This window comes from Ammospiza nelsoni, chromosome 5 (assembly GCF_027579445.1).
Source record: "Ammospiza nelsoni isolate bAmmNel1 chromosome 5, bAmmNel1.pri, whole genome shotgun sequence".
Classification (NCBI taxonomy): domain Eukaryota; kingdom Metazoa; phylum Chordata; class Aves; order Passeriformes; family Passerellidae; genus Ammospiza; species Ammospiza nelsoni.
The window spans coordinates 70,945,587-70,958,025 of record NC_080637.1 but is presented as its reverse complement, the minus strand read 5'-3'; the positions used below and the strand labels follow the sequence as shown (position 1 = coordinate 70,958,025).

The following is a 12,439-nucleotide window of genomic DNA, read 5'->3' as shown; positions in this document are numbered from 1 at the left end:
TATTGAAAATATCAACACATCAAGAAAAAATGTTTTTATCTAGACTAGGTTTATATTGCCCATGTGTTCTACCTAAAAAGAGGAAATTCTAGAGATGCAACAAATCCTCTCATACTAAGATGAAAACTTTATAGCCAATGTAAACACTAGCCATCTACTACCTTCCCACTTAATAATAGGATAATGTGATAAAAACCAAAGTGCTGACTAAGCAGCAGCCTGATCAAGCCTCATTCCTCCTGGATTTGTTCTCCATGTTCCCCACTACAGTAGCTGGTTTTTGATGCATGTGTCCTTGTGCTCCATGGAGCATCCTTTCCCCCCATAAATGAGTATTATTTATGATCTATATTATATTATATGAAAGAATACTATACTAAAACTATACTACAGAATAGAGGAAGGATACAGACAGAAGGCTTAACAAGATACTAATAAAAAACTCGGGACTCCTTTCAGAGTCCCAACACAGCCTGACCGTGATTGGTCATTAAATAACAACAATTCACATGTTGGATAAACAATCTCCAACCACTTGCCAAAGCAGCAAAACACAAGAGAAGCAATCAGATAATTATTGTTTTCATTTCTCTCTGAGGCTTCCCAGCTTCCCAGGAGAAGAAATCCTGGTGAAGGGATTTTTCAGAAAATACGACAGTGACAGAGTGTTCAACCTCCTGGAGCTTTTCCTTCCCTATTTCCTGACTCCTTGGGGCTACACATGCACAGTACAACATTGAAGAGTCCATATCCAATTATCAGTCACAATGTTTCCTTTCAAAAACATTATTTTTACTAGTTTTTCTCCTTTTACATATGATAAAAACAATGCAATGGCCATTCATGGCATCTTGTTTGATGGTATTATTAACAAATAACCCAACTTTTCTCTTTGGAGGGGTCTGTGATATTAATGAACAGAGAGACATGAGGTTATGCTGCATTAGCATTAGAAATATGTGCTAAATACACAAGGAACTGTGTTATACTGTGGTATACACTGTGGTACTGTGTTTTTACTTACTGTAAAACCACTGCTGGTGGCAAAATAAAAACCCTCCTGCAAGGTAAACAACAGAGGGAACACGTAACAGCCAGAGGCAAGCAAGAAAAATAAACTCCACTGTGCTTTGAGAAAACCTGGGGTTGAGGAAGGAAAAAGGCAGGAGAGGCTTTCAGGAAGATACACTCAATTTACAGAAGCTTCCTAAAATGTGAAAAGTTCCTGAAGCAGCAGAGAAATGCAGAGGGGGACAGACCTCACCAAGGCTGGGTAAAGGAAGGGTTGGGAGAACAACACCAGGGTTAATAATAATTTTTTGGGGTGTTTTTTTCCCCAGTAGTCAAAGTCACGGTTCTCAAATGTGACAGAGAGGTGCCCCTGATGGGTGTCAAAGATTCTAAACGAGTAGTGAGGTACCAACAAAACCACCCCAAACAATAAACAAGAATATTTATTCTGTTAACAGAACTAATTATGGGGAGTTTTAGTCTTTTAGACATTGCTATCCAACAGGACTTTAACCATGATTTTAAAGTTCATGTCTATTAGCTGAGGTTTTTGGTCTGAAAACTCTAATGTAATCATGACACAAAAGGTCTTTCTCCAGATCTCTTGCATTTCTCAGATCCACCTGGCTGAAAACCACCATTAGACCAAAGTTTCTTCAAACAAGGACATACAAAAATGCTTTACTAACCTCTCTTGACAAAAAAAAAAAAAAAAAAAAAAAAAAACAAAACTAAAATTCTGTATGGAAAGAGAAGTCATGTCCCTCTGTACTTAAAAGCAATCAAGAGCCCAGGCTGGCTTCAGATTGGCTGTAAATTATAGTTGCTCCATCTCAGCTGATTTACCCACTCCTAAAACCAAGAAACACCTCCATGCAAATATTATCTTCTAGAGCTGTGACATATCCCAATATATATTGCTTGTTCACTTTTTACATCACTGCAAATTAAACTCAAAATCTAGAAATTAATTTCCACAGTTTTTTCCTACAAACTACAATATTCAGGAACGAATATACTCAGAAAAAGAGGATAGTCCTGGACAAAACAAAGGTTTGAGAGATGACCAGCCAAGTCTCATAGCCCAAAACTCTGTTTAAAATGTCACAGTAGTGCCAGGATGTGATGTGAATAAGCTGTGACTGAATATTTCATCCATAGACAGTCTGTGGATAATGGGCTTCAAAGTTTTCCCTAAAAAAGTAGGGTTTTTTCCTGTATTTTTTTAAATCATACTGCTCAGAAGAATAGAGATATTTGTAATATGCTTATCAACACCCAGAGCCCCAGAGAAGCTGGTTTATTCCCTGCAAAATATTTTTTCTCACAATTTTTCAGCAGCCATGGTCATTTGATTAATTCATTAATTAATGAATTATTGTGGCTCAAACCCAAACCAAGTGCTGCCATTTTCCAACAAGTGTCTCAGGCCTTTTGACAGCTCAAAATTTATTTGAAATAAACTTGAATTTTTCAAACAATGAGAACCAGGAGAGCTTTGCACTGCAGGAGTGCTGGGGGATTTCAGCTTTATGAGCAGGAGCCACTCTGAAATCTGGCGTCAGCCTTCAAAGCCACTCCCATCACACCTTTGAGCCTCTTACTGGGAAAATTACTGGAAGCACAGCAAGAGCAGATCAGATTTACTTATTTCTATTGAAACAGAGCAAATAAATCAATCAATTTCCACATCACCACCAGATTCAAGCAGGCTCAGTCTGCACAGCAGCTCCCAAACTCTGCTCTGACAAACTGAGTTTGTTGTGAGCAAAGCTCAGCTCTGTGGTGTCTGTTCCACCTCTGGGGGTGTAGCCACACAGCCAGAGGTAGAATAGGCAACACCTGGTGGAAATCAAAGTCTGAAGTGCAGAAAGTTGCCTAAAATCATCTTGGGAGCTGCTGGGAGAGTGCTGCACTTTGCTTTTTCTACTTAACCATGATGATGCAAGCAAAAGACTTTTGCAGCCTGGATGCATCTGAGCAGTTCTGGACTGTCCAGTACTTTTGAGGTGCAGTTTGTTCCAGGAGGGAGCTCACACAAGCTGTATCCAGCAGCACCTATTTTATTTCATCAACTCTAATAGGAGTCAAGGGTGAGACGCAGACACCGGTGATGCCAGGGGTTTGTTTAAGTCAGGGGTCCAGCAGTTTTCTCAAGCCCTGTGGTTACTGTCTGGCTGCATGTCTCAAAAAAGAAAAGAAGAGAAAAAAGAAAAAAAGGGGAAAAATTTTTTAAAAAAAGGGAAAAAAGGGGGAAAGGGAAAAAAAAAAAAGGAGAAAAAAAAGGGGGGAAAGGGAAAAATAAAGGGAAAATAAAGTGGAAAGAAAGGGAAAAAAACAGAAAAAAGAAAAAAGGAAAGAAAAAAGGAAAAAAGGAAAAAAATGAAAAAAGGAAAAAAGAAAAAAGGGAAAAAAATGAAAAAAGGAAAAAAAAGGACAAAAGGGGAAAAATGAAGAAAAGGGGAAAAGGGGGGGGAAGGGGCAAAAAGGGGTAAAAATGGGAAAAAAGGGAAAAAAGTGGTAAAAAGGGAAAAAAAGGAGGAAAAAGGGGGAAAAAGGAGGAAAAAAGGGGAAAAAAGGGAAAAAAGAAAAAAGGAAAAAAAGGACAAAAGGGAAAAAAGTGGAAAAAGGGGGAAAAAAAGAAGAAAAGGGAAAAAGAGGCAAAAATGGGGAAAAGGGGGAAAAAGGGGGAAAAGGGGGGGAAAAGGGGAGGAAAAAAGGGGGGAAAAGAAAAGGAAAAAAAAGAAAAAAAAAAAAAGAAAAAAAAAAAAAGAAAAAGGCAGTGCCACAAGGAAAATGATACAAATAAATCCCAAAGCAAGGCAATGTTTTTGTGATGTACCATGGTATCAGTGTGAGCAGACTGGAACTCGCATCTTCAGGGCCCATAATTTACAAGACAACCAAATTCTTCAGATTTTTCTGCTCCCTTGAAGGAGATGCCATGTCTGTGATTACACCAAAAATGCTTTCAACGTCCAGCTGTTTTACACTCCTCATTAAAATTCACCCAGCTACCACACATTCCTGAGCACAGGAGCAGACACACATTTAGGAAGATTTATTTACACGAATCTGACCTAAATCTGTGCTACTCATCCAAGATCAAATTCCTTTCCAACAAGAGCAGCCAAAGCAAGTTAAACTTGCAACATAAAGTGCTGCCAGAGTCCTATTTTGAGAAGCTAAGTATCATTTAAGATTCATGCTGCTTTTGCATGGTGAGCAAAAGCCTATTCCTTGAGATTTACTCTCCCATTTCATAGGGAGAATAAATCTCAAGAATTTATTATAAATTTTTATTATATTATTTTAAATAATATTTCAATATTATATAATTATATATCTATTATTATATTTCTATAATATACTATATATTATATATGATATAAACATAATATATTTCATAATATATATTATATATTAATATAATATATATTATATTTATATAATATATAATATATTTATATAATATATTATATATTATGTATTATATATTATAGATTTATTATATTATCATAAATTTCATTGGATGGGCTACCCCCTTCCGGCCTCCTGAGGACATTTCACAGATATCCTGCAGTCCTGGCTGGGTGAGCATTTTCTCAGCTTCTGTGGAAAAATTCTCAGCAGCCACTTGTCAAGCAGGACCAGATGGTTGAAGGCAAATGAGCACTGCACAGCCTTAGCAAGCAAGGAGCTAAAATCACACCGCTTACTCAGAGAGCCATCTCTCCCGCACAGCATCCTCACCCCAAAGAAACAGAGCACAAGTTCCTAAATAACCTCCAGCTTGGAGTACTACACAGGGAATCCCTAACCAGCACTGAAATAACCCGCTGAAGGTGTAGCTCTAACACCAAAACAGAGTTTCCCGCTCTTTCTGCATTCCCTGAGGGAGTTGCTGAGCCAGGAGGGTGTGAGGAAGGCTCAGATATGACATTCCACCAAGGGACTCTGACATACCTCACTCTGCTGTGTAGGCATAGCCTCAGGATCACAAAGGGAGACTGCAACACCTTCAACACCCTGGAAAAACCATCCACAAGGAGTATTTACAGCCTTTAAGCAAGCCAGTCTTCATGGCCTGAAACGCTACAGCAAGCTTGCCTGCCATCTGCCCAAGTAAATTGGCCATTTGTCCCTATTGGAGACAGCTGGGCTGTTAAAGCAATTAAGGTGGCACCGGGAGGGAGTGACATTTTTGGTTTGGGAAGAGACTGTTTGCAGCACTGAAATATTCCTGATTGTGAGGAGGTGACATTCTTAAGTAAATAATTAAAGCAGGCATTCACAGAACAGGAGCCCTTGCAGAAGTTCAAGTTAAAGAAATGAGTTTCCTTCCTTTGTTCCTATTGAAGAGATTTGCACCAAATGAAAGAATTCTGTCTCTGACAATGCAAAGCATTCACAGTCACTGGCCAGACTTTTACAGCAAGCATATTTGTCTTTTGATATAGGACATCTGTGAGCTAGCAACAGTAATAAATCTGAATGTTAGCACAGGCAGTTTTCCACATTTTAGGTCAAATGCTATCAAATTTAGCTTATCAGCTTATTAAGATAAAACAAGCTGCTTTGTTATTAGTTTTCTGATTAGTTGCTTGCTTCCAAAACCTGGGACAGTAAATAGAGTTGTTGGTTTCTATTTTTCCATAGTGTAAATGCTGAATGCCCACTGGTTATCCTTATAAATGATAAACAGGGAAATCACTGCTTGATCCCTTGCTAGAAGAGGGGAATGTGATGATTTCAGCATGTTTAAAACACACATGCCTAACATACCTAACTGGTCTGTAATTTTTTCACAGCATAAGGCCTGAGCTTAGTGGTTGGGTTCCTTGATCTGCTATATATATATAAATCCATCCTGGTTTTGATCAACAAGCTACGCAGTGGCAGTCTGTTGAGCTGGATACCTTGAGAGTTGTGGTATTGTCTTCCAAAGGTAGCAGCCTTTCCAGGGAGCAAGCAGGAAAAATGGGACACAGCTTTGCAGAGCTCTCTGCCACAGCAAACTGTCCTTTTCGCTGTGTGCAGACTGCAGCATCCACCAGGCTTTTGCAGTCTAACCCATGGGAAAGTAAAGGTTGTGTCCTATAGAGAGAGGTAAGTGCTGCTGTTTCAGAAAATAGGACTTGAGTGTGCTCCAGGAGGGCTGGAAGAGCTCCAGCAAAGAAAATTTAGCCAAACTGCACGTCACATGTCTGCTTTTGCACTGGGAGATCTGTGAGGAAGATATAAAAAAAAAGAAAATCACGTTCTTCTAATACGTTTTACAACATGTGTTCTTATTTTAGAGTCGACATACCGTCACCAAGCTACCATTGATGATGAAGTGGTTTCCATGGAGATACTAGACACAGCTGGCCAGGTGCGTGGGTGCCTGTGCTGCTGCTACCCAGTGCCTTGGCTGGGCTGTGCAGCAGGGCAGGGAATTGTGGTGGTGGCAGCAGTGCAGGGGCTGGCAGGTGCGCTCCACTCTGGGGACACAGATTTCCTTGGGGCAGGACCCCTTTCTCCTCCCCCATGCTGAATCCACACTCTTCCAAGCAAGGATCCTGCTTGGAAGAAAAAACAAGTCAAGGGGTTTACTCTGGGGGTAAAATTATTTTGCTGTCATGCCTTTTTATTCAGGGCCAGCCCAACAAGAAGGGCTGGCCAGCAGGCACAAAGTCACCATTTATTTCTACAGTCAAGTGAGGGGGCTTGGCAACTTCAGGCAATGATTCCCACCAGAGTGAAGAGCAGATTTGTCATAGTCAGGTCTCCCTTTTAAAACATAACAGCTGAACATGCTGCACAGGTCTAGGCAGGTCGTGGCACTGGGTGGAAGAGATCTCCTATGCCACGTGATAAAAAAAGTGATGTGAGCAAAATATAAAGCAAAGCAGATGCACACAGCTTTGTAGGGCCAGCACCTCTCTGAAGACCTGCTGTCTTCTTCATAAATCAAATTCCTGAGGCGTTCTTCTGTCTCTTCCAACAGGAGGATGCCATTCAGAAAGAGGGACACGTGCGATGGGGCGAGGGCTTCGTGCTGGTTTACGACATCACGGACAGAGGCAGCTTCGAGGAAATGCTGCCGCTCAAGAACTTGCTGGACGAGGTCAAAAAGCCCAAAAACGTCACGCTGATCCTGGTGGGCAACAAAGCAGACCTGGATCACTCCAGGCAAGTCAGCACGGAGGAAGGGGAGAAGCTGGCCACGGAACTGGCGTGCGCTTTTTACGAGTGCTCGGCCTGCACGGGAGAGGGGAACATCATGGAGGCCTTCTACGAGCTGTGCCGCGAGGTGCGGCGCCGCAAGATGGTCCAGGGCAAGACCCGGAGGAGAAGCTCCACCACCCACGTCAAGCAGGCCATTAACAAGATGCTGACCAAAATCAGCAGCTAAAAAAGAGCTGTCCTAAGCCAGAGAAGTGTTTTAGACTGTATTAGTTTGGAGTCGGGATGGGACAAGCAGAGTTTAGTGAGAAATGGTCGAATCTTTGCAATGAAGAAAAAAACCACAAAAAGACAAACGCCGCCACTTTTTGGAGTAACACGGAATCATACTGTTTTCCTGTTTTGAAATGTATTTAGCCACACTGCTTCTGACTAATGTGGGGGGAAAAAACCAACAAACCAAATGAACTCCAAATGACTAGACAATTGTGGGGATTGGCAACCAAGAGAGAATCTTCTGCTTCTACATGACTAGCTCCAATCCCCTGCAAGTCGGCAGTGCCTAAACATCACTTCCAGCCAGACAGCTGCTCAGTAGCCTTTGGAGAGTAAGATTCAGCCCTCAGTCCACCAACAACCATCACAACTGGTGTTCTCCAGGACTGAATATGTCTGTGTAGAGGCTGCTGTGTGGAAACAAAGTTCACCTGACACCTTCACCAGCTCTGAGTTGGCTCATTGTATGCTTTCACTCCTTCCTTGTTATTTTTGTCAAATCCATGAGTGTTGATGTTCTTAGCAAGGTATGCAAAAAATACAGGAAAGGTCTATTTCCTGGAGTGTTTAGCCAGCTAGACACATATTTCAAGAGAGCTAAAGTTCAGCTGCTCTTCCAGCTCCTCTGAAACTGCAGAGTTCTCCAAAATAATCATCTAGTCCAGCAGTATTTCACCATTTCCCCCTCAAAGTGCTTGGGGAAATGAGAGTAAAGTTGGGAAATCAAACTGAAAAAAAAAAATAATAATCATATTACTATTAATGTAGCTATGGGTAGTTTTTAGATTTTTTTTGGTCTTTTTTTTTCAATCCAAGTAGTTCTTCTTAGTCTGTTTTATACTGAAGAAGAATCGAATCCTTGGGAAGGCAAGTATTTAAAGTCTAAGCCCAAATGTAAATCAGATCTGAATTGCCTCTACCATATCAAAAGACCATAATTTTCAGCTGTTTAAATTCCCAGATGCTGCTTGGAGCACTCTGGGGCTCAGAGCAGTGCAGGTTTTTTGTGACTTTTATCTGGCACATTGAAGTGGAAATACATTTTATGAGATTTTGGTGCCTGGGATAAAAAGATGTCCAGTGCTTTCCTTCTCCCTCATCATCTCATTTAAGTTTTGCCTCCAGTCTAATTGGTTTCTTAACTGCTAAAAGATGCAAGAACCAAGGTTGGAAGCTTTTAATTCAGATTGTGCTGGTCTCCCACCAGTGGTGTAGCATCCCTTTGGGCAGCTCAGACTGTCAACACGTAGAACCACAGCCAAGGGTTGGGATGACAAATTAGCAGTGTTCTCCTTTGAGGAACATCCCCCTTGGAGCATTTGCTTACAACTTTATTCTCCACTGCTTTGTACTTCATGTGGTTATTTGTGAGGAAGTGACTCCAAAAGCCTGTCAAATTCAAATTGCCACAGATGTAGGGAAACTGAGTAAATCTACCTGGCTAGCACTTTGTAAAGCTCTAGGTAGCCACATAGGTGGTGGAACAGGCTGAGGAGGCAGATCTGTATATCCGTGTGAACAGAGAAAAGTTCCAAATTACAACTTCTGTCAAAAGTATTCACTTAAAGATATTTTACCAAAGTACTTGTTTTTTTAAAAAACTTTCACTTTTACCCAACCAGCAAAGAACATCACATTCAGATGTATATTTTATTTGGGCTGTTGTTTGTTTTCTCTGCTTCTGTATTCTAGGTGGTAAATACTCATTTCACTGTCCTGGAATGTCTATATTTTGTTCCTCATGTGTGTTGCTGTAAATCAGCTGGACACACTGCAATGGAAATTTCGCTGTGTGCTTCTGGGCAGGGGGTTCTTGCAACAAGCCTCTGTGACACACTTGCTCTCAAACTACTCATCATATCGTTAACTTTTTTAAAAAAGAAAAAAAATACAAAAAAAAGCAAAAAAGGAAGAATAGAGGTTTTGCCATTTTTAGTATTGTAGAATCAACACAAGTGTAAAAGAGCGAGCTAGTGCCTGTTCACAAACCAGAATTCTTTAGCTGAGGGACTGAACTTGCCAGCAATTTAGCTACATTAGGAGCCAGAGTGAGCATTTGCAAGTTAAAGCACTGAGGTTCTGTTATCTTTCAAATCAGTGCTGGTGCACGAAGTAAACAAAATCCTTACCTGCAATCCCATGGCAACATAGTCACGTCTTTACTTTGGTGTGCTAAGCAATTGGTTCATCCCTCTTAGAAAACCTCAACTGTTCTTTTATCTGAAAATCCTTTCTTGGGGTTCAGGTTGGAGCTGCATTTAAAATACAAAAACGTTATAAATGAATGACAGGAGAAAATAAATAATCGTATTCATACGAGAAGAGTTGAAAGGAAGGAGAGGCTAAGTTATGGCTCTCATACTTTCCAAAAGATTTCCAGCAAATTGTATCTTCTTTAATAACATCTGCGTAGATAAATTATAAAGCCCTGGTGAAAATAAAATGTTCCACTGTGCAAACATCCCTTGTTACAAAAAGAACCTAAAATAAAAATAGTAACATTCCTTTACAAGGACTGAATTTGAAAGTTGCCAAACAAGAGAAACACTTGGTCAAAAAGGAGGCTGCCATTTTGTGACCCTTCCTCCAAAACTAACACAAACTTCTTTAATTAATTGCTCATTCATTTGTTTCCCTCTAAGCCATTTCTGTTGATATGCATTACACAGCATTAAATGCAACTTGATCTACTGTTGCTCACAATGTTGCAACCTATTACTGGATATGTTGTAAATCTTTCATATTCCCACAATGTGCAAATTGAGCCCAAAATTGCCCAAGCATTGAAAGGGCTGATTGCAGCATGAACCCACAATCAGTAGCCTTTCTGCAGCAGACATCAGCAGATTTAATTCTGTTTCTCCTGCTGCTGTTTATGTGTGTGTATGTGACACTAATATTGAATTTCTCTGCCCTCTGCCATTTCTGCAGAGAGAGGATGGGAAAGAAGATAAAAATGAGGAGGAGAGGTGAAAGGGATACTTGTTACCTTCAACAAGTTGGCTGTCATTTATGAAGTTTTTTAAAATATTTATCTTCAATTGATGAAGAGTTAGTCATGCCTGTGCTGCAAGACCTGGATCAGGACCCAAGACTTCCCTGGAACTCTAAGAATCTTTGTATCTGGGGGTTTGGTGCATCCACAGATGGAAGAGAGGATCAGCCACTGGGTTTGCACCTGGATCCAGACAGGTTGTCCCCAACCTGGGGATAGTTGGATCTGGCAGTTTGCTACAAGGCTAGTTGATTTTTATATATATAATGATCTGTATGCATTTTTACATTAAAAATATGAAAGCTTGTGCTTGTAGATAATATATAAGAAAAAAAATAAAAAAGAAAAAACAAATATAGTGTTTTCTGTAATGAACTCACATATTGATCTTCCATTAGATGTCTCCAGTGTTCCTTCCAGCTATTAAGGGGCCAGTTTCAAAAGCTCTGATTTGGTTCTTATTTAATCTTTATCTAAGGAAAACAAACAGTGAATTTTACCAGAATAAGCACTGAAAAATTTGGTTGATTTTACTTGAACTAATTTGGCTGTTAGTCCTGGAATAGAGAAGTCAAACAGCATCTACAGTGAGGCACAGCTCCAAATGTCCTTGCTAACTATTTCAAGGCTGATGAAAAAAGTTACAGGGTAAGTAACTAACCTCAGTGAAACCCACCAAAATCTGTCCTGCCAAATAAATAACACAGACCTTGATCCCAAGCTTCTGAGGTGAAATCCTGGGATAAGAAGTCTGGGAGATTTATGCTGGTGATTTGGACAGAGGCAACTTTTCACCTGCTGCCAACTCCGTCCCTGTTAAATGATAATTCACTGTTAATCTGAGGAGGATGTACATAATTTGTACCTTATGAAAGGTACATTATATGAATGATAACTAATCAAACAGAGCAGGGGTATTACGCTGTAGCAGAGGAAGCTTCAGCACTGAAAAGGAGAGTTTAATCCATTCTTTTTCCCCCAAACTTGGGCCAACCAAATGGTGAACAGGAGTGGGGATATAAGAATGGTATAAGAATGTCACAACAGGCAGAGCACTGCATAAAACCTGGGTGAAAACTCCCAACACCAGTCACTGTCTGCCTCTGGAGCACTACAAAGCAGCCTTGAGCTCTGTCAAGCCACAGAACATTATTTTGCTCCAGTCAAAATAATGTCTCCTGCACAGTAAGTAGCTGCAGTCATAAAGGCTATGCATAAACAGTCTTGGGGTTCCTTTTATCTTTTTCCTTAATGGCTCAATACATATGCAAATCTTAAGAAGAAAAAGGAAAAGAGGCTTTAATTAACAGAGGCTTCCTGGCATTTTGATGTATCTGCCTTTATGCTCTTAGCAAAATTAAACATATAAGGAAAACAGTGTCATCCTAGAGACTCCGGTGTTGTGCATTTTATTTCCTTTACAGATGCCAGGCACTAATTACCCCAGGCTATGAAAATACAAAGCAGCAGCTTGTCCAGTGCTGTGCAAGGTTTCCAGGAGGTGAAAATGGTGTGAGGCCAGCTAATAATGACAATGGTTTCTGCAAACACCATTGCCCATGGGGAAAGCTGTTAATGCAGCAGGAGAGGTGGCAGATTGCTGGGGCAGGACTCTGCTGGCCCTGGTGGGGTTTGCATGGGATGAAAACTCACCCCCAATGGCCAATTCCTCTCATCCACCTGAAGGGTTTTACCCATTTTCAGTTTAAGTAGACTGGCAGGAAACCCTAAATCCACACAAACCAAATATTTTGAGGGGCGTTTGAACTTTTTGGACTGATCCCTTTCATTTCCACCTTGATTCCCCAAAGCAGCATTTGTCTTTTGCTGTTTCCAGCATATTAAACAAAGTCATTTCGAGCTTTGGTTGTTTGGGATTTTTTTAAAGGGTAGTTGTCAATAAACTCTGATACCCATAGGCAAAGAGGCTGTATCACTTATCAGAGGTTGCTCTCACAAGGATGGATATTTGCAAATGCCTCTGGATAT

At 40.5% G+C, this 12,439-nt stretch overlaps 1 protein-coding gene across 1 annotated transcript in view; it reads left to right on the top strand.

Moving 5' to 3' along the window:
- RERG (RAS like estrogen regulated growth inhibitor) overlaps positions 1–11,843 on the top strand; it is a 91,396-nt gene extending 79,553 nt beyond the window's left edge. Inside the window, exons 4-5 of the mRNA XM_059472853.1 lie at positions 6,312–6,385; positions 7,001–11,843. Coding sequence (XP_059328836.1) covers positions 6,312–6,385; positions 7,001–7,408 — 482 coding nt within the window. The 3' untranslated portion in view covers positions 7,409–11,843. The remainder of the gene's footprint in view (positions 1–6,311; positions 6,386–7,000) is intronic.
- Positions 11,844–12,439: the final 596 nt, after the last annotated feature.